Source organism: Phocoena sinus, chromosome 4 (assembly GCF_008692025.1).
Source record: "Phocoena sinus isolate mPhoSin1 chromosome 4, mPhoSin1.pri, whole genome shotgun sequence".
NCBI classification, from domain to species: domain Eukaryota; kingdom Metazoa; phylum Chordata; class Mammalia; order Artiodactyla; family Phocoenidae; genus Phocoena; species Phocoena sinus.
This window is the reverse complement of record NC_045766.1, coordinates 103,387,146-103,410,972: the sequence shown is the minus strand read 5'-3', so window position 1 is coordinate 103,410,972 and position 23,827 is coordinate 103,387,146. Positions and strand designations below refer to the sequence as shown.

Sequence of the window (23,827 nt, the reverse complement as noted above, 5' to 3'; positions counted from 1 at the left end):
AAAAAAATTCCGATAAATTATATATGATTTTCCCCAACTTTTATAGAATAGATAAATGGTTTACTAATGATTTTTAAACTATTTTAGCCTGCTCTTTATGGAGGTAATTTTCAGATAATGGTATATGTACTTCATGGTTATAGTTCTAAACATAACATTTTTGCAATTATGTTTCTTTTACATTATAAATAGAAATATTTCACCATTAAAATCAAACCTCTATAGTGCAAAGTATACTTTTCCTATCTTTCCTTTACACTGGCATTTTTCCCTTCAGGAAAGGTAAATTTAAATAGCAGGTTTAATTGAAAACTTTCGACAACGGTGATTTTAGATATGGTCTACCCCATGGTATGTTTTATATTTTAGTGTATCTTTTGCAAGTTAATTCCTCTGGCTAGAAATTCACTTTTTGGTAGATCTTTAAGCATTTCGCATAATTTTGGAAAGTTTTTCGTTGCCACCCACCATCTATCAAACTTTAAGATCCTTTTTCTTCATCTTTCAAGAAATTTTCACCATATATTCCAAAAATCTTTATCATAAATTTGTTAACACATAGTTTGTAGAAATTCATTTCCTTCTTCTTTTTTTAATTATTACAAAATACTTATAAACATGATATGTGTCTTTTATTTACTTGGTTAAGGCCACTCTGTGACACATAACTATCCAGAGTATTGATTTTTAAAACTCAATGCCTTCTGTACCCCAAAGCATACTTCTGTGCTTTGTTAGTTATATAAGTTTAATATTTGGCACATCACATGATATTTAATTTTAGTAAGTCTCTATAAGTTATTCGGGTTTAAGCACAGGGCTAAATGTTTTGGAGGGAAAGATAAGCCAAACCAGAGACCATACAGGGGAGAAAGTTTAATGAACAAAGAAATAAATGAAAATATCTTCATAAAATAAAAATGGATATAATAATGATTATAACATAAAGACAGTATGTTCCTTAAGGACAGGTACCATTCCTATCTCCTTCATTACTACGTTATCAATATCGAGCTTGGCACATAGTAGTTACTCAATAAATATTAATTAAATATTCTTCAAATCATATATATAGGATCTAATGAGAACACTATTTCATAAAAGAAAAATTAAAGAAACACTTATTTACATACATGTACCCTTGAATTTTTTTTTCTGTTGCTGCCTGCAATCTTTCAGTACAAACAGGAATCTTTCTGAAATATGTTTTAGTAGTCAAAAACTTATAATGAGCTGTGTTACTCTCTGCACATGTAGCCATATCCTATATAAATTCATAAGAAAAAATATATCCCTTTATAATCTTTTGGGAAATATTCAATGTTCATTCACTCAACAGAGGTCATCTTCTTCAGGCTTCTCTTCTGGATCTCTGCAGTGGTCTTTCTAAAGCCCCTCCTTTGCCTTCTCTTTGGAGAACCAACTCCCAGTCCGGAGTAAACCATGTGCCTCTTTTCAGTAGTTTCTCACGGTAGCAAATGAAATAAACACATGTCAGCTGATATTCCCAAATTGGCCCAGGCCTTTCTTTTCTAAGTAACTCTCACATCCCTGCTGCTCAATGCCCTACATTCCAGCCTAAGTAGAACCCAGTTCCTTAAACAGGTTCTGTCCTCACATGTCTCCCTGTTGGCTCACACTGTCTCTTTCAGTGTGTCCCCATATTTCTACCTGTAGAAGTTCTAGTCATCCTACCTTTCCATTTCTTCTTTAATGCTTTCCTGGAACCTCCTTCCAGCAGTACTCCTTCCTTTCTCCACAGCTCCTTGCAACACCTTAAGTAGACAGCATATCATCATCTGCCTTCAGTGACACTTATACCTCTCCCTTCAGCATCAACTCCTGAATAGCAGAAGTCACATTTTACTTCTCTTTACTATCCACAGTTTTTAACTTGGGCTTTGCCTATAGAAATATTTAATAAATGCATGTGGAATCAAATAACACTGCTATTATAGAGGCATCTTAAAAATCACAAATCATTACAGAAATCACAGTAGGAGACTACCAAATTACAGCAAACTCTAAAAATTGTAGCATGTCTAAAACCAGTTGTCTTATATTTATACCAAGAGAAATATGTGATTGGAGGTAACCCTCCCACACACACTGTTTACATATTTCTGTAATGCACACGTTTTGCATTTACCACCAGATGCAAAATAGAAGACCACTGTGATTACATTTATGTTGTTTATTATAATAATATCTTACAAATCCTTGTGGGAGGTGGAAGATGAGGTTATTCAGGTGAACTTCTACATAAGGCACATCTGGGCCTCGGCAAATCTGGAATCAAAAAACAGATGGGGTGAGGGCTGAGCAAAAGATTCTTCTACAGAGGCAGGGCTATCTGTAAACTTTAGACATAGTTTCTGGGGAGATTCAGAAGTCTTGCAAGCTGATAGTGGAGTATGCTCTCAGGTCAAGTTGAGGTCAAAAGTTGGCCAAGGGACATAGAACATTGGTTCCCAACCTTAGGGAATCACCTAGGCACATTCTAATCACCTAGGCAGTGTAAAAAGAAATAGCTTGAATAGGCACCTATGAAGCAGTATTTTAAAAAAGCTCTCTGGCTAATGCTTAGCCAAAAATAAGAACCTTTGAGGTAAGGAAATTAGACAGACTGTACTCATAAATATGGGATATTTGTCCACAGGTGCAAAGATGTGGCAACAGCCCTGAGATCTCAATACAGTACCACTAAATCAATCCCAGCTGGTAGGAGCATAACTAAAATTAAAGCCCTAGAAATGGTGAAGCTGAGGATGCCCTAGTTCTTGTCTCCGTCTAGGGGTTTTAGGAATTGAGAAGTACTAAGGCTGAACATGGAAGCTTTGTGAGTGTGAGGTGCTGGCTAAAGACAGAGAATCCAAGGTAGGGGCTGATGGGGTCCCAAGGACCCCCACATGCTCAAGCTTTCAGAAGACACTTCCTTGAATTGCCTGTGTCTTGTTCTAACTACAGAATGTACCAGAATGTACCTAATATCTGAACAGAGATCATACATTTTCCTGGTCCTAACTCTTTCTCTCCCTCTCTGAAACCCTGTGTTGGCTTTCCTCAATAATAAGCTCTGGTCCTTTCACTAGTTTCCTAGTTTTCCAGCTCTTTTCAGTATACTTTACCCAAACTAGAACATTGTCCTCTCTATTTTCCACTAGACACTTCTAATACCATTATTACATTTATGCTAAATACTTATGAGTTAAAGATGGGTGGGAGAATGGATAGTAGTCATTATTATTAAGATTACTGGACATACCATCTGAGGCATGTACCTTCTATGCCTTTTTATCTTTAGACTCTGGCCTGCCTCTTGTTACTGATGCTAGATTTCCAATATCAAATTCCCATCTTCTCTCTCCTCAATCCTCTGGTTACAAATGTATTCCTCTGATTTGACCCCAAATCATCATCAACTGCAACAAAACTCCCCAAACCCCAAAATTCTATTTTACATTTGTCTCGACAGTTTTATTTTACTCTACCTTTTAACGTGATACTATTACAAATGTGTGTGTGTGTGTGTGTGTGTGTGTGTACTTTTGAGACTTACGGGCTAAGAAAAACTATTTATGAATAAATGGAAATATAATGATTTTTGTAGATATATCTGTGCCTGACACTTGACAGTAACATCCTTCCTGTAAGTGATTATGCATTGCCATGCTTAAAATTCTGATGCATGGTAAATGTCCAAATATTTCTAGGGTGAACACTGCATTTTGAAATAGCTATGGTGTGTACAAAGAGAAAGAAACAGGAGTAAAAACATGAGTGGAGAAGGAATAACATGAACCAATTTAATATCACTTATAATTATTGAGCACAAGATTAGTCATCATTAGCACTTTGTAAAGTGCAGAACTATGTGCTTCTTATTAACCACTGAATTACAAATGTAATATTGCAAACATAAGAATATTGGTTATCATTTTCTTTTTAGTGTCATCTGAAAATTTCTAAGAAACTGGTTTAAACCTTATAAGGTAAATCATGAAGTTATTTTTCTCACTTTCTTAGTATTTATTTATGTTAGCCAATGCACTAAATGTAATGCAGGTTCTCCCTCTCTTAAAGAAAATGTACACATTTTCCTCCTTAATCCCTATTGGCAAGTAGCTAAAAATGTATCTAAGAGTAATTAATATCAACAATGAGTATAAATCTTTAATTACTATAATTGAGGTTTATCAAAATGAGAGTTTTTAGGTTAAATGCCGATTAATTGTTAAAAATATGTTTTCCCTCAAAATACATGTTTGACTCAGTGACGAGGAACTGTTCTATCTAGTAAATATAACTTGATTCTCTTTTACACCTTACACTGTATTTTGATGATAAGGAGACTCACTGTGCTTATGCTACAGGGAATAGATTTCAGAATGACCCTTCTAGGGAAAAGAGATCTGGACATGTGGTTTTCTTATAGTTGTATGATCTGGAAAAAGAAAAAAAAAAACAACAAAGCAAGAAATTCAGCTCTGGTCTCTGTGGTCTAATGATAAAAGCTTATAGTAAGAATCTGGGAACCACGCTAAATACCAGAATTATTGATTTTGGGGAATTTGAGCTTTAGAAAGAATTTGAGTTCTTACTAGTTCTGTGTCCCCTTCTGCTGAAGACAGTATTACTGCTGCACACCCCTTGAACAGATTTTTTTTTAAGGATTAGAAAAATGAAGAGATAGATGCCTTGTACCTTCCAATTCTATATGTCACCAATTCTTTGTCGCCCGTTTTCATTCTCCACATTGGCCTTGGGGCAATGACTATGACAGTATGTTATCTCTAATAATTTATGAACATATCCATTAGTTCTTGGAATAGGAAGATAGGGTAAATATGAGTATTCTTTAAATTTATAAAATGTAAGCATTACAACAGCAACTTTAATTAATGATTCCTGTTGTTACGTTGCTGTTGCAAAAATGCTCATTTAGGAATCTTATTTCCACTGTCTAGTCCTCAGCAAATGCTAGAGTCTGATGTTTTTTGCAAGTGGTCTGAGATGGCAAGCCACCATCGCTTACAGGCAATATGGTCTTCATGACAAATTAATGAAGTGACAGTTGCTCTCTGCAACCTTTTCATGTGCAAAGCATGCTGGTGCTGTTTGCATTATCTTCTTGCAATTTGTACCTCTGCATTCAAGGACTTGTGATAGCTTGCCAATTAGCGTTGAGAGGAAAATGTTAAATACAGTGAGATCTCCATAATTAAAATCATATTTTACATTGAATTATGAAAATCTTTGCATAGTGTGATTTCTGTTTGATGTCTAGTAAAATGCTGTCCATAGCAGGAGAAACTTGCAAATGATTCATCAGTCAAAGTACAATCTCATATCTATTCTGATAAGGAAATCTTGAACTAAAAATTTTTAAATCAGTTGGTTAATTTTTAAATAATGATGTCCATGATTTAATGTTCTATAAAATGCCCACAGAAAACATTTATTCTCTGAAGATTTTGTTAGTTCTGTGCTTTACAATGCCGTTGTAGAACCAATGTAATGGGAATAGAGAAGATACAACATAATACTAACTTTTTAACATCACAGTTTTTCAGAGCTCCAACTCAGTTCACTCTGTTTAATTTTTTCTGATATTAAAGTTATACATTAATTTTGTTTTGAATGTGACTTTATTATTATAGGCACCTAAGTGTAAAATCCTCAGAACTGAGAATCTCATGTATACTTTTCTTCTTTAAAGCTCTCTGTATAATACATTTATAGAGTGGATGTTTGAAAATGATATATTGGTTATTATTAAAAATACAGTATGAGTATTTTCTTATATTAAGATATAGATATATCTTGTATGTTAGAGCTAGGGTTTTCTAAAATAACCAAAATTTGTTCCTTTGTTTGATCTTGGGCGTGACAATGAAGACTAGCCAATTTTGCTCCAGAAAATGAGTGCCTCTCATATTCCAGACCCTGAATGATCAAAGTTATTAAAATAAGTGCTGTTTAATTATTTGCTTTTGTTTTGCTCTTAGATTGGTAGGAGAGCTAAGGGGAATAAGGAGTTCTAAAACTGTGTTTCTCACACTGGTGGGGTCCACTAATTGCTTTTGATATTCAAACACCCTAATGTAAATAATTATTTTCTCCTCTAATGAGGTTCAAAGGCCAAATAAATGCCATATTTCTTTGCTTTTGGTTACCATCAATTAAAAAAAAATAACATTTTATCTCATTTTGTGACTAGAAGTTGTGGACTGGCATTCCTATGTGTTTTTAATAAATAGAAAAAAATGTTAATACACTTTAAATGCCATTGATTTAGTTTAAAAGTATTTAAAACTTACTCCTTATGAAAATAAGTAACTCTCTTAATGGAGAAAAATTTAGGAACCCATTTCTAATGGGCTTCAGAAGGATTTCATTTATTTATTTACAAAATTAAAATATATTCTCTAAGAACTTTATATTTATTATTTTCTTGAGTTATTCCTACATATATTAAAAGAAAAAAATAATTTTTATGCATCTCCCAAAAGGTGAAGTTGTGTGCTGCATATTATAGAGGATATGAATAGGTCTAAAACCTAACAAATGCATATGAAACAAAATTAAACTAAGCATGTATCATGAATTAAATTTATAAAAAAGTTATTTAATAAATATTATATAAAGCAGAAAGTTTCTTAAGCATGGCAGGGTTATGGGAAACATCAAGGAGAAAAGAGCACAAACCAGTGCTTTCTTTTTTTATAACATAAAAAAAGAAGATCCAATATTTCTTTTGAAAACAGTAAAAAATGTTCACATTGACAAGAACATAGTATGTGCATAAGTGAAACATATAATTCACTAATCTCAATTCAAACTTTTAGAAAAAATTAAATGTAGGTTGGGACTAGTTTTTGGAAAAACACAAATACCAAACTAAAGAGTGTGAAGTTATTGCATAGGTAATGGGGAGCCATAGAAGATTAGAACTCTAGTATGACATGGAAAAATATGTATTTTCCTGGTAGCAATATAGGCTAACCTGGGCATGGTATAAAGAAAGCGTAGACACAGGAGTAATAGAAACAGATGGTATAATAGTTGTAGAATGATAAGTAACACAAACAATGTGTTGCTAACTTAAAAACTTCTCAAAACTTGTCTAAGGATCAAAGACAGCACTGCTTCACTGTTCTAAAAAGTCTTGAAACTTTTTAAGCAGTTTCTGCTCATTTATTTTGTATTTCTTGTGATTCCATTGACACATTCATTCATCTTATGTGCACTATTATTCATCATGCTTAACTCATTAATTCTGCCTCTCTTTTTTTCTTCTTTGATTCTTCAAGTGGGAAGAGATCAGCGGTGTTGATGAACATTACACACCCATCAGGACTTACCAGGTGTGCAATGTCATGGATCATAGTCAAAATAATTGGCTGAGGACAAACTGGGTCCCCAGGAACTCAGCTCAGAAGATCTACGTGGAGCTCAAGTTCACTCTCCGGGACTGCAATAGCATTCCATTGGTTTTGGGAACTTGCAAGGAGACTTTCAACCTATACTACATGGAGTCTGATGACGATCATGGGGTCAAATTCCGAGAACATCAGTTTACAAAGATTGACACCATTGCAGCTGATGAAAGTTTCACACAAATGGATCTTGGGGACCGTATTCTTAAACTCAACACCGAGGTTAGAGAAGTAGGTCCTGTCAACAAAAAGGGATTTTATTTGGCTTTTCAAGACGTTGGTGCTTGTGTTGCCTTAGTGTCTGTGAGAGTGTACTTCAAAAAGTGTCCGTTTACAGTGAAGAATCTGGCTATGTTTCCAGACACAGTACCCATGGATTCCCAATCCCTGGTGGAAGTTAGAGGTTCTTGTGTTAACAATTCTAAGGAGGAAGATCCTCCCAGGATGTACTGTAGTACAGAAGGTGAATGGCTTGTACCCATTGGCAAGTGCTCATGCAATGCTGGCTATGAAGAAAGAGGTTTTATGTGCCAAGGTAAGAGTCTTCTCTATTTTCCCTGCAGTGGTATTTCTTACCTGTGAATTTATGGTAGAGTAATTGAAAGAAATGAACCCAACCTGAACTCACTTGGCAGCAAAACATGCCTCAAACTGAACAGTCTATTTATAGACTAAATTTATCCATCCCACTTGATGTGATGATTCATAATTTCATGTAGAAATATTAGCATGTTTGATTATGTGGTGCTGGCCTACACCCCACTGGACGAACTGAAAGAAAAACAGTCTCTGTCTCTTTTATGTAGAGGGAAGAAATATCGTTGGCACTCAGCTAATCTGAGTCTAACAGAATTAGATCCTGCACTGACTATTTACGTTTGTGCTCATCACTCTCATAGCAATAGGTAATTCATTGCTATAAAATATAGTATTTTCTTCAGTGACACCTGTGCTTAAAATACGGGTTTACTTACAAAGCATTAGTGTTTAATAAAAATTATTTTATTTAAAAATCCAGGTTTGGTCCTTCAGTGTTTAATGTATAGAGGAGTAATGTAAAAATTTTTAAATTTTGATTCATGATTTGGCCCTTTTGGCTGCTCAGGAGGATATATATATATGTGTATATATATACATATATATATATACCACATCTTAGGTGGGAATGCATATTTGATCCTTTATATAGAATCAGAGAACCTGAACTGTGTTATCAAGTTGATTTTTGTTAAAAATCTCTTTGCACTTGAAGTAAAATCAATTAAAAGATAATCTTTTCCATAGAAGATTATATCAGATGATAAGTTCCACTTAATCCCAAAATTTGTTATTTAGCATTAGGCAAGGTTTTGTGTTTAAGGACACAGTGAAATTATTATTAAATTTTTAAATGTATAAATACACAGGAGAACTTAAGTAACTAGTCCTTGAAATCTAGTCTGTGTTAATACCTTTGTTTGCTGTTAAACTCTGTCAAAGAATTGAGTTTGATATTCTACTTGTGGCCATTCAGTAGGACTCAAGTCCATGTGGAAGAAATGAATCTACATTATACATAAATTGACTTTCTAAGAATCTGAACAGAATATAGCATTTTGCTTTTGACTATAGGTAGTTTATAGAATTTCTTTTTAATGACAGCAAATGGTACACTCTAGTCTGATATTTCCCTGTGTTATTTAGATCCTTGACAAGGGCCATCGTGATACTTTTACTAAGTATGGCTTTGGAAATTCTAAAATTGGAACAACATACTAGCTACTATTTGCTTATGTATATTCATGAGTGGAGAGAAGTCTCAATAGCCCTTATATTCTACTTTGAATTATATTTTATCACTATGGTATTGTTTGTGATATATATGTGTGGTTTATTTTAAATAAAATAATAAAGGCCTAGATCAGGAAGATGAAAAATTGTCCATTCCCTCCAGTTTGGTTTCTACTGATGCAGTCTCTGATGTCCACACCAAGAAAGGAATAGTGTGTCCCTGTCTCAACAATATATATCAATATATGTTGAGCTATCTCATAAAATATTCCATTGAGCAAGAAACCTAATCATCGTTTGGATGTTTGGGTTTTAAATAATTTTATATGATACTTTATATTTCATTCAAAGTTACAAGAAATAGAAAAATAAGTATCAGCAAGTAAATAGAATCATAAAAATGTTAATAAAATAAATAAAACATACATATAATTAGCCTATATTACATGCTGTCTTGAGGACAAAATAACTAGTAGAAGAAGTTAAAAAAAGAGTCACATTAAGTTGTGTTCAGAAAGTTCACAATAGATTCATAATTGCTTCTATTTTTAACCTCATTTTAATTTACTGAACCACTTCTTTAAAGTAACTATTATTCTACTCAGTGGTACCCTATGTTAAAATTACTCCTGGAGATAATATTTATGTCAAATTTTTACATCCTTGAGTCTTGTAGTTTATTATATTGAAGGACATCAATAGCACCTCCTTGATATAGTGATGCTATATTATCACAGACTTTTTCAACATTTAAAAATACTGGTTGCAGAATAAGAGATACGTATGCGTAAATAGCATAGAATTTTTTATTCTAAGAAAAAATCTTGAAGATAAACCAATAAAAATAATTATAGTGGAATTAGAGATAGCACATGAAATGGGTTATGGTTAGGACTGACTTTTCAGTGATGTAACTTAAAGGTGCAGCTTGTTCTTATGGTTATATCTTGACATTTGCTGATGTTGCCAGGTGAATTTTGGCTTCCTCTCTTTTTGTAATAAGTAAAGAAAACCTTTGTGTACTCAGATTATTAGACGATGTGACAAGGTATTCTATTTCTTGCTGATTTACATGTAGTACCTAGTCTAAACCAACTTTATTTTAACAAATATTTCTTTTAATAGGTCAGTTTAGTGCATAGTCTACTATGTCTTAAAAATCCAATACTCAACCGATTAATTCTGGCCTGGTATCTGTAATAGAGTAAGCCATCATGGCTTGAGGCTTGTAATTTTGCTGTTGTTGTCAGTGGTAGTGATGGTGTTTGTTATGCTTTCCTTTTTTAATTTTAAAAATTTGATTGGTTTTTAATAAGCTTGTGGACTAGTCAGAATAGCTTATGACTCTCACAAGTCATTGTTTTATCAGCAGTACTTCAATTCAGGCACACAAAAGGAATGGTAATACTTAGAAAAGATACAGGTGAAAAAGATAACTAAATAGATTTCCTGTATTTCATGAGTTCATTTTTGTTTTGTTTTGTTTCGTTTTACAAAAGGATGGAACAATACCTTGACATACACATAGAGCCAGATTTTAAACACCTCAGGATAATTTTATAACACAATGATCAGCAACCATAGGCTTACAGTTACCTAAAGCAGAGGAAAACAAGACTCATTCACTTTGTTTCAACAAATATTCAAGGAACATCTACTTCATTCTGAGAAGTCTAGTAAGAATTCAGAGATTTTTAAAAATATTCATTAAGCACTTATTGGATGCCAGACACTGTGCTGATTTGCTAAGTTATGTCTATGATTTATCTCATTTATCCTTCAAAATAACCTATAAGTACATCCTTATTATTATCTCCATTTTTAAAATGAGAAGAAAAGCTTTGATAGGTTAAATATCTTGCCTTAGGTCCCTTAGTGAGTGCTGAAGTTGCAATCTGAAACCAGGCAGTCTGATTCTAAAGGTTGCAGTTGTAACCTCAACCCACACTTCTTCCCTGTGATTCAGTCCAGTGGTGGCAGAGACCAGGAAATCCCACAGGTACATAGATTCTACTGGAGTTAGAGTACTGTGTATTGAAGGATGAGTAGAACCATAGAGAATCAGCGCAAAGTTAACCAAGAATCTGTCAATATAAGGTTCATCTGTTTCAGTTTATTTATCACATCTTTCTGTTTCTAGGTTTTTAAGAAAGAAGAATTACTAGCCAAAATGTCATGGGAAGACTAAGCTTAGCCCAGGTGATGTCTAACAAAATTTGGATATGTAGATTGACAAACATCTTAGATATGCCAAAAAGTCTACCAAATTTAATTCAATATCTGTAACCATCTGTAAGTTCTATGTAATAATGTACCAGACACCGGAGAAATATAGATGAATAAGTCAGCGTATCTCCCTTCTAAGAGCTCACAATCTAGTATGAAAGACAGATAAATAAATGAATAATTTTATTGCAAGACAGACCAATAAATCTTCTACCGGGTTCAAACTGCCTTGGCAAGGTAGGGGAAGGAGAGATTAATTTTGAGTATTTCAAAATTAATAGTGGAAATTGTTTATTAATGAGAAGTCTCTGCATGGGGAGTTTTGGACTCATCACTATTGTGCTTAGCAACTTTGGGGGTAGGGAGAAAGGGCTAACTAGCTTACCCAGTTTATGCATTCCAGAAGGTGCAGTTTATAATTTGTTCATTAAATCATTATCTCAAAAGTCTCATAGTGTGTAGAAGTCCCATTAAAGTTTTGCATTCTGAGCTTGTTCCATAGGGAGGCCTTATAAAGGATCTAAATTTCTTAAATAGGTCATTTTCTGAGTTTAGTAATGAAATATTCTGAATTATTTATTTCACTCTACGTGGATATTTGGGATAGTTAAAGTTCAGTGAACTAAATGATGAAAATGAGACAATTTCTGTTTGATAGGAAAAATATATTGTTAAAAATATTCTGTAGTCAAAAAACTCATCCATCAATTTCAGAACTATAAATAAAACCGAAGTTATCTTTATACAGGACCAGAATTTTAACCATGTCATTATACTTCTCTTGTATTTGATGCAAACTTTAACAACAGTCCAGTTTTCCTGAAATGAGAAAAAGTAGTAAAGTTATGCTTTGACCATTTATTCAATTATTAAACATTTATTGAGCCTCTACTATGTGCCAAATTCTGCTGAGCGCACTAGAAAGGGAAAGATGAACATTATCACTGCTAAACTAATTTGGTTTATAATTCAAAAATGTGTGTGTGTGTGTGTGTGTTTGTGTATTTTAAAATGTTTTGGTCTCTGCCTCCAAAGGAGCATATGTTTTTAAGTGAATTATTAAGCAGATCTAAGTCAATAGTTTAAACTTAAAAAGAAGTTATAAGTGTGTTGAGGGAGGAAGTATTTGTATGCGAGGAGATGAATGACGGGAAAATAAAATTTTCTGCAATAAGATGCTTTATGTTGCTGATCTTCTGTTTCTTTACTAGAGAGGATGGGGAAAAGTAAGAGTAGAAGATGATGCATCTCTCTCTTTCAAGGACCGGTTAGAGAGAGGAAATAAGGGAATGGTGAAAGAAATATTAGTAACTAAAGCATCATTTAGGAATTGCATACCAAGTAAACTGGAAATACAGGAAAAAGCACCTACAGGAGGGTAGAGAGTATTTATTATAACGAATTTGGTAAGATAGAAATGTACATAAAAGTAACCACACAAACTTAAACTAAGAGGTAATATAAACATTGGTAAGGAAAGTAAAAAGTCATGCATCAACTTGGTTCTAGCAATTTCTCTAATATATAATTTTAAAATATGGCCTTTCTTTAAATAAGTTATCTCTCATGGCATCTCTTTTAAGTTATTGTGTGTGGCTTAAACCTTATTTGGGCCATGTTCCTGAGATTTGGGCAAACTTGCTGAATGTTGAGAGTATGGTCAAATTACAGGTTGAGCTGTTATTATAGGATGTCAGTAAACCTCTTTTTAACCAGATTGAAAAATTAAAATTATGAGATGTAATCATTTGCTTTCAGTCATTGACAATCAAGATTTACTTGGTTCATTTCACTTGGGAAATCCTTCTTACATCTCAGCATAACACTTTTCACTTTTTAAGATTGGAGGTGTGGGGAAATTTCACGTTAATACATAGGGAACTTTGTGTTATGTGTGTGTGTGTGTGTGTGTGTGTGTGTGTGTGTGTGTGTGTGTGTATATATATATATATATATATAATCCTAGCTAATGAATTATGTTATCTGTTTTAATTTAGTTTGGAGAGAAGAAATGAGAATGCTAATGGCTTTTTATATAGTCAATTAATTACATTTCAGGCAGATACCAGGCAGTTACTATAAATATTCCTTCCTCCTACAAACTTTGTTTAGCTTAATGTACCAAATACCTTATTAATGTCACTGAAGAATCTGTTGCCCTGTGTTTTATCTGTGTGTGTTCACTGTGGAATGCTAACTTTATTCCTTGTTCTTGTACATTAGCAACTGAGTAGAAAAGTGTGTTTGATGTGACATATGAAGACACCTAGATTTCTTGATCGTTATCTGTAATTATGTTTTTTTCACCTACCAACTCTTACTCTTTACCCATGGCTCTGTCTGTTCAGAAAGTCTCTTAAAGGAGCGGTCAAGGGCCTCCCTGGTGGGGCAGTGATTGAGAGTCCGCCTGCCGATGCAGGGGACACAGGTTCGTGCCCCGGTCTGGGAAGATCCCACATGCCGCGGAGCGGCTGGGCCTGTGAGACATGGCCGCTGAGCCTGCGCGTCCAGAGCCCTGAGCTCCACAACGGGAGAGGCCACAACAGTGAGAGGCCTGTGTACCGCAAAAAAAAAAAAAAAAAAAAAAAAAAGAAGCAGTCAAGCCTACAATAACAATGATTTAAAGATTCTGCTTGCTCTGACAGAGGAGCTAAAGAAAATTGAAAACCTTAGATGTTTCTTAGCACCTATTTAGTCTTTGTGCATCTTCTAGAAGTACGAGGTGTTCATATGTTTTAATGAATTCAGAAGCATTTCTTTACAGTTGTTTTCAGACTGGAAGTTTCTTGAGGGGAGTAACTACATCATGTCTCTTTAAAGGACATTGTGCCTACAACTTAGCAGAGTATAATTGATGAAGTTTTCAATTTGATACATACTAGATTAATAATTACTGGGAGATTTCTGTGCCAACCATGCATTCTTGGAATGTAAGTTCTGGAGAGAACATACCTCACATTATATATCTTTGAATCCACTAGGTTCTTAAGAATATCTTGCACATAAAGATGTATATCTTATTTTAAATGAATGCATTTGACTATTAGGTCACATACAGTTGCAACACACTAAGACTGGAATCATCTGAACTACCATTATAATAATAAATAGATTATGAAAAGTAATAACAATACTTTATATAGTAGCCAAGAGATTACTTTTGCTCTTTTGTGAATTTATGATGAATATTATTTTTCTGGCTTGCAAAAATCAATTTACACTAGTTTCATACCTATAATAAAGCAAGGATCTAACTACTTATGAAGATGCTAAAATAACTTTATCCCTTAATTTTACACACTTAGTACTTAAAGCATTTATTCATCATGTAATGACTGCACTGAGATTATCAGGCTTCTTACCTTGATCTGTAAAAACTTTATTCATGTTCCCTGAATTTAAAATGACAGCACTCCATTCCCACTTTGCCTTTAACTGTTGCATCCCGTGACTTTTCAGACCAAAGAATTTATTTGAATAAAAATTATGTCAGTAAGTAAAAATGTAAATAACTTTAAAATAAAACAGATACGTTCTGACAGCTTTATAATAGCTATAAAACCTTTAATTAATTCAAGTTTTTACATCTTCTCACCAATTTATATAATAACTTGTGGTAGTATTAACATGATTCAGAAAACTTCCTCAATTTTGTCCTCAACCTTCAGTTTGCATCTAATTGTTCATTTAGCCAAAGGTTCTTGTCACTGACAAGTGCTTGAGCTCAAGAGTCCCAGAAATGCTGTGTGGATAAACAATTTGAGCCCCAGTTTCCTTATCCACAAAAGGGGAGCAACAATATCTACCCCTTAGAATTGCCAGCGAATGTATACATAGCGCATTGCAGAGTATCTAGCACTGGGTAATAGTATTTGAACAACATCATTATTGTCATACGTTGGTATCATTGGATTGTATAACCTTCCTTGCTCTCTTGTTTAAATCTGTGTTAAAACACTTACATATGACAGACACCAATTCAACAGTCTCTCTTCTAACTTAAACATTAGAACTTAGAGATACCTTGAGGGAGAGCAACTGTCTTTAATGAATTTACGTATATTCATTATTCATTAATTTGTTGTCCACCTTCTTCCAAACAGGAGTTTTCATTTCTGAGGGGACATCATTTTTAGTTCCATTAAACCTCTAGTCTATTCAATCATAGGTGATATTTCCTCTATTCTTTTTGTTGCTGTTGTTAGCTTTCATTTTCCATCCTTTTTTTTTTAACATCTTTATTGGAGTATAATTGCTTTACAATGCTGTGTTAGTTTCTGCTTAATAACAAAGTGAATCAGCTATATGTATACATATATCCCCATATCTCCTCCCTCTTTCATCTCCCTCCCACCCTCCCTATCCCACCCTGCTAAGTGGTGACAAAGCACCGAGCTGACCTCCCTGTGCTATACGGCTGCTTCCCACTAGCTATCGGTTTTACATTTGGTAGTATATATATGTACCTGCCACTCTCTCACTTTCTCGCAGCTTACCCTTCCCCCTCCCCATGTCCTCAAGTCCATTCTCTAGTAGGTCTGCATCTTTACTTTATTCCCATCCTGCTCCTAGGTTCTTCATGACCTTTTTCTTTTTTCTTTCTTGTTTTTTTTTAGATTCCATATATGTGTGTTAGGATACGGTATTTGTTTTTCTCTTTCTGACTTACTTCACTCTGTATGACAGACTCTAGGTCCATCCAACTCACTACAAATAACACAATTTTGTTTATTTTTATGGCTGAGTAATGTTCCATTGTATATATGTGCCACATCTTCCTTATCCATTCTTCTGTCAATGGACACTTAGTTTATTTCCATCTCCTGGCTATTGTCAGTAGAGCTGCAATGAACATTGTGGAACATGTCTCTTTCTGAATTATGGTTTTCTCAGGGTATATGCCCAGTAGTGGGATTCCTGGGTCATATGGTAGTTCTATTTTTAGTTTCTTAAGGAACCTCCATACTGTTCCCCATAGTGGCTGTATCAATTTACATTCCCACCAACAGTGCTAGAGGGTTCCCTTTTCTCCACAGCCTCTCCAGCATTTATTTGTAGATTATTTAATGATGGCCATTCTGACTGGTGTGAGGTGATATCTCATTGTAGTTTTGATTTGCATTTCTCTAATGATTAATAATGTTGAGCATTCTTTCATGTATCTGTTGGTAATCTGTATATCTTCTTTGGAGAAATGTCTATTTAGGTCTTCTGCCCATTTTTGGATTGGGCTGTTTGCTTTTTTGATATTGAGCTGCATGAGCTGCTTGTAAATTTTGGAAATTAATCCTTTGTCACTTGCTTCATTTGCAAATATTTTCTCCCATTCTGAGGGTTGTCGTTTTGTCTTGTTTATGCTTTCCTTTGCTGTGCAAAAGCTTTTAAGTTTCATTAAGTCCCATTTGTTTATTTTTGTTTTTATTTCCATTTCTCTAGGAGGTGGGTCAAAAAGGATCTTGCTGTGATTTATGTCATAGAGTGTTCTGCCTATCTTTTCCTCTAAGAGTTTGATAGTGTCTGGCCTTCCATTTAGGTCTTTAATCCATTTTGAGTTTATTTTTGAGTATGGTGTTAGGGAGTGTTCTAATGTCATTCTTTTACCTGTAGCTGTCCAATGTTCCCAGCACCACTTACTGAAGAGGCTGTCTTTTCTCCATTGTATATTCTTGCCTCCTTTATCAAAAGTAAGGTGACCATATGTGCGTGGGTTTATCTCTGGGGTTTCTATCCTGTTCCATTGATCTACATTTCTGTTTTTGTGCCAGGACCATATTGTCTTGATTACTGTACCTTTGTAGTATAGACTGAAGTCAGGGAGCCTGATTCCTCCAGCTCCATTTTCCTTTCTCAAGAATGCTTTGGCTATCCGGGGTCTTTTGTGTTTCCATACAAATTGTGAAATTTTTTGTTCTACTTCTGTGAAAAGTGCCAGTGGTAGTTTGATAGGGATTGCATTGAATCTGTAGATTGCTTTGGGTAGTATAGTCATTTTCACAATGTTGATTCTTCTGATCCAAGAACATGGTATATCTCTCCATCTGTTTGTATCATCTTTAATTTCTTTCATCAGTGTCTTACAGTTTTCTGCCTACAGGTCTTTTGTCTCCTTAGGTAGGTTCATTCCTAGGTATTTTATTCTTTTTGTTGCAATGGTAAATGGGAGTGTCTACTTAATTTCACTTTCAGATTTTTCATCATTAGTGTATAGAAATAAAAGAGATTTCTGTGCATTAATTTTGTATTCTGCTACTTTACCAAACTCATTGATTAGCTCTAGTAGTTTCCTGGTAGCATCTTTAGGATTCTCTATGTATAGTATCATGTCATCTGCAAACAGTGACAGCTTTACTTCTTCTTTTCTGATTTGGATTCCTTTTATTTCTTTTTCTTCTCTGATCACTGTGGCTATAACTTCCAAAACAATGTTCAATAATAGCAGTTGAGAGTGGGCAAACTTGTGTTATTCCTGATCTTAGTGGAAATAGTTTCAGTTTTTCACCATTGAGGATGATGTTGGCTGTGGGTTTGTCATATATTGCCTTTATTATGTTAAGTTCCCTCTATGCCTACTTTCTGGAGGGTTTTTATCATAAATGGGTGTTGAATTTTGTCAAAACCTTTTTCTGCATCTATTAAGATGATCGTATGGTTTTTCTCCTTCAAATTGTTAATATGGTGTATCACATTAATTGATTTGTGTATATTGAAGAATCCTTTCATTCCTGGGATAAACCCCACTTGATCACGGTGTATGATCCTTTTACTGTGCTGTTGGATTCTGTTTGCTTTTATTTTGTTGAGGATTTTTGCATCTGTATGCATCAGTGATATTGACCTGTAGCTTTCTTTGTTTGTGACATCTTTGTCTGGTTTTGGTATCAGGCTGATGGTGGCCTTGTAGAATGAGTTTGGGAGTGTTCCTCCCTCTGCTATATTTTGGAAGAGTTTGAGAAGGATAGGCGTTAGCTCTTCTCTAAATGTTTGGTAGAATTTGCCTGTGAAGCCCTCTGGTACCGGGCTTTTGTTTGTTGGAAGAGTTTTAATCACAGTTTTTATTTCAGTGCTTACGATTGGTCTGTTTATATTTTCTGTTTCTTCCTGGTTCAGTCTCAGAAGCTTGTGCTTTTCTAAGAATGTGTCCATTTCTTCCAGGTTGTCCATATTATTGGCAGATAGTTTTTTGTAGTACTCTCTCATGATCCTTTGTATTTCTGCAGTGTCAGTCGTTTCTTCTCCTTTTTCCCTTCTAATTCTATTGATTTGAGTCTTCTCCTTTTTTTCTTAATGAGTCTGACTAATGGTTTATCAATTTTGTTTATCTTCTCAAAGAACCAGCTTTTAGTTTTATTGATCTTTGCTATTGTTTCCTTCATCTATTTTTCATTTATTTCTGATATGATCTTTATGAGTTCTTTCCTTCTGCTAACTTTGGGGTTTTTTTGTTCTTCTTTCTCTAATTGCTTTAGGTGTAAGCATTTTTCTTCTTCTAAAGATTAGTGACCCCTGATTTTTCCCATCTGGTATTTGACTCAGTCTCTTATTTTCTCTAACACAGGTCTTTTCCACCGATTTTTCAAAGGTGGCCTTGAATTTACACATAGACATTTTTATATTGTATACCCAGAAAGACTTTCAGATTTTAACTGATTTTAAAACATATAATTTAGGAAACAAGCAAACAATGACAATAGTAAAATAAAATTGTTACATTTCCAAAATGTTAAACCTAGAATTTTTGCCTACTGTTTTATGCCCTAACATTTTTTGTATACAAGACTAGATAGTTGATGAGGATATAATAATAAATAATGTTCTTTCCTTGAAGAAGTCATGGGAATCAAAAATAAGTAATCAAGTAAGTAAAAATATTTGTCAAACCAATTTACTTGACTCTATATAGAAAAAAAACTATATCTATTTGATTTACTTTAGGTATTTACTATGTTCACTTGAGAATCACCCAAATAGTAAAAAAAAAAAAAAAATAGCAGTGGAGGAAACAGTATAAATTGTATGAAGTAAATGCCAAATGTGCTTACATGAATTGCTATGTGATATTAATGGAAACTTTCAGTCAAATTATGTCAACACGCTATGTAAACAGTAATTAACTAAAAACTTTCAAATATGAGAAAGAGAGGAAAAATAAGGGAGTGTATTTGATTTGTGACTTAAGTATTGTAGTTCATCTTTCGTCTGTATAAAAACAAACAGTATAAATTTAAACTGTGGATTTGCAGGTTTAAGATACTAGAAAGAAATGTGGAATCTTTGTACTGTATATACTACAAATCAGATTATTTTGAGCAGTCACAGACAATTTAATTGCAAACATACTTTGGAAAGATATAAATGTTGTTAAATTTACAGAGTAGAACAGAATGATATCTAACTATTTAAATAACTCATAATGAATAAGAACAAGTTAAATAATCAACAATGAACCAACATAAAAGACCTTAAAAATCACAGGCAGTTTTATAGATGTTAACATTCTCACACAAGATTATAACTAAATAAGAATTACAGTGTTTTAGTAAAATATCTTTTATTTTACCTTATATGGATTATCTTTAGTTATATAATATCAATTACATTGTTCAAAGAGGAATAAATAGTAAGATATTTCTTCTTTCATTAAGTGTTTTACTACTCTTTATCCTAACCTGGATATATCAGTATTAAGGTATTTTCCTGAGGTTCTAACCAATCATCCCTTATCAAATAGCTATAGGGTATTTGCTTTTAGGATATAAAATTCTGTTCTTTTTTTCTTTTATTTTTATCTATGATAAGGTCTGTGAACTTTCATATACTTCGTCTGGTCCTGTGTTTCAAAGCTGCACATAATAATTTAGGTAACACTGATATGCCAAATGTGTAGTCTTTGGGGAACACAAATAATATGCTCATTGTGCAGTTTGTTTGAGAGTCTGTCTGTGACAAGTATGGATTAAGGTTCCCAGGAGCGTGTTCACTATGAGAGTCTAAGACATGGAAAAAGTAATGTCAGTTGCAGAAAGTAAAATAGCTCTGATTTTCCTTGAAATATGTTGTTTCTGTCACTGCATTTTCAGTCTCATTTTCAAAGGAGGATCAGAATATTGCTCTGATACCACTTACAAAATATCTATTAAATGTAGACTCATATGAAAAGTGATGAGAATTTTCTAAGAAAAAGCCATACCTGTGAAAGGTGGAATATTGGTTGTTTTGGATATATAAAATTTATATTTACTTTGGCATCTTAATGAATATCACCTTGTCAAATAACTTGTGGATCTGCCATAGTAATTTAGCATTAAACCTAGTTGGACCTTGCAGGAAGTGTTAAAATTTCATTTCTTTAACTTAGTTTACTTTGGGGTTTATATAGAAAGCCTTCCTTGGTTCTGATTTGCTGTATGCCATTATGTAAAAAAAAATTTTAAGCTAAGATATTACATAATCTATGACTTTTGTAAAGAATATTCATCTTCAATTTTTCAAACTTATGCTTTTTCTTTCTAGATGTTCAGATATTATCAAAACATATATTTTAAAATTTGAGGAATGCATTGTAATTTTTTTTAAGAATACATGGAGCGATTCTAAAAAGATTATTGATATTTCATTAACTTTTCCAATTTGTTTTATTGTTTTTAGTCAACCCCTCCTAGAAGAAAGAGAATCAAACCCTATGCAAAATAAACTGAGGACTAGATATTTTTCTCCCTCTTGAGATACACAGATTTTGTGAAATTCATTGGTAATAGTTTCACAAAGATTGTTTTGCTAATACAGATTCATTGAACACTTTCCATCTTCTTTTCTGTGATTTATCCCCCCATTTCTGTCTGTGTTTGGGTAGTTTTGACAATCCCTTATTAGTTCCAGAGTAGAACTTACAAGAGCTAATAAGGGTTTACATTACAGCTCTGACAGCTGGCACTAAACTTTAATAGAGAGCAATTGTAGAGAGAAGTATGAGTTCTGATAATATTTGATGAAAATCTCCCCAATCAGAGCCGTTTGGAAAGAATCATATGACTAGAAAGACTGCATGTATACTCTGCTATTGTAGCTTCTCATCTTCCAGGATGCGGGAAAACAATCCTATTGGCAGATAACTCTAAAATCACTTACGGACACCTTTTGTAGAGAACAGAATCTGTGATAATAATAGAACTATACTAGAATAAAACTTTGGTCATGTTTTCATCTACCGCTGTTCCTGTAGTCCTCTAAGATGCATAACTGTTGATAGTCTTTTAGAAACACAATCACGACGTGGACATCTAATCACATATTTGCTCTCTGAGAGGAGACCAGGAATCCCAAGGGAGAGTCAAGATCATGAAACTCATAATCATCATATGATCAGTTACAGATTTTTTGTATTATTTTTTAAAAAATAAGAAGTAAGAATGGCTTCTAATAGCAAAGGACCCTGAATGTAAAATTTTCCTGAACTCTCTGTTCAGTGGTCAGTTACAAAGCCACAAAAGGTTAAAAGCGGATGCTCTAATTGAGAACAGCTGCTACTTTTTGACATGAAGACTCACTTTCAACAAGAAAAGAGAAAGCATATGCTATGGAATGGGAGAATACCATTCCTGAATGAATGCATAAAGAACACATAAAGGTTTGTGAAACTCAGAAACAAACCTGTGTATGTAAATGGTTGGAAAGAAATAGTTTTGTTTCTCTGGTAGTTATTAGGGAAGAAAATCTATATTTCAGAAATTTGGGTCCATTTACTGTCTGTGTCATGCTTCTGTATTGAAAATATATGAAATATTTCAATCTAATTTATCACATATAAAGGTTCTCTGACATAAAGAATTTATTAATGTGATGAATTGGGAAGAAAGAGAATACAGTTCTTGCTCCCAAGTATCTTGGATTCTAAAGGATATATGAACTGAATTTATGTTAAAAGGAAGCAAGGCAATATTTATAAGGAAATAAAAGTGGAATAAGCATGAAAGACGAATATCATTTAAGGACCCATCGAAATGTGTTACAAAGATGTAATAAATGGAGAGATTTCAATCTTTATGGAGTTAGATATTCCATCATTTATTCATTTTTGTCAACAAAAATTTAATGAGTGCCTACTATACCAAGTATTCACTCTAAGTGTGGCACTGAACCAAACATAAAAACGTCCCTGCCCTCAAGGAATTTAGATTTTATTGGAAATATAAAGAAATCAAATGCTAATACAGATTCTTTCAGTGTACCACTCATAGAATTTTAAAGCCTAGACTAATATTCTCAACCCAGGCAATTTTGCCTCCAAGGGACATTTGTCAATGTCTGAAGACATTTTTGGTTGTCACAGCTGGGGGAGTAGATTGCTATTGGCATCCAGTGCTTAGAGGCCATAGATATTGCTAAATATCCTATAATGCACAGGACAGCCTCTACAACAAAGAATTATCGAGGCAAATCATGTTAAGTTTGAGAAAACCTGGTCTAGAATAAACCCTCCTTTTACAGAGCTATAAATTAAGGCTAAAAGGTCAAATTATACACTAGCAGATCCTAAATTGGAACCCAAGCTGAAGCATCTCACTCACGATTTTACCTCAGGACTCATCCTTTCTGGGATTTATTTAGAAATTTATATAACTTTTGGAGGCATGTGAAGTCCTACTAACCACTTAGCTAATTGGAAAGTGACACTTATGCAAAGAAAAACAAAATGTAGATTCTTTATCTGAGAGAAAGAATAAAGATTTCAGGAATATTCACATGAATGTAGATATTTAAAAACAGGAAATGAATGTTACTTGCACAGAGCTGGAAAAAGTGACTGACAGTCAGTGGCTAAGATTTGGTAGTACAAGAACTGAGAATGTGAACAGAGTAATGAAAGAAATACCAAGGAGAAAACCTTTGGAGACCGAGCGAATTTTCTCATGCAAAGGGTTCAGACAGCTGCTACAAAGTTAGTTCCCTTTTAGGATACTCTGACATGCTGACATGAAATCAAATCTGACATTTGACTCCCTTTAGTCTGCAATGTGATACTAATGCAAAGTTGACAGGTAAATGTGGTTATGTTACAGGACGTATTGTATTAATAGCCTTTGTATGAAAAGTTCCTATGGTTCTACTTCTATGACTGTCCCTTCTTTGAAAATTAGAGGAGCACCTCCACATCAGCTGTTTCTTTTAAAAACAGCCATTTCTGTCCTCTGACATGTAACTGAGGCTGGCACTTCCTTTAATTCTCCCAACGGCCCATGAAGAAGCCACTATCATGTACCCATTTCCCATGAGAGGAAACTAGAGGCTTAGAGAAATTGCACAATTGTCCAAGGTCACACCCAATTAGTAAGTGTGGAACTGGACCTTGAGTGCAGAGCACTTGTATGTGACTAGCGTTCCCTCTGCCTCCCTAG

The 23,827-nt window shown here is 34.0% G+C and overlaps 1 protein-coding gene across 2 annotated transcripts in view; it reads left to right on the top strand.

Moving 5' to 3' along the window:
* EPHA3 (EPH receptor A3) overlaps positions 1 to 23,827 on the top strand; it is a 364,896-nt gene that overhangs the window by 87,825 nt on the left and 253,244 nt on the right. For both annotated transcript variants that reach the window (XM_032630294.1, XM_032630295.1), the window contains exon 3: positions 7,314 to 7,974. In XM_032630294.1, the coding sequence (XP_032486185.1) occupies positions 7,314 to 7,974 (661 nt within the window). The remainder of the gene's footprint in view (positions 1 to 7,313; positions 7,975 to 23,827) is intronic.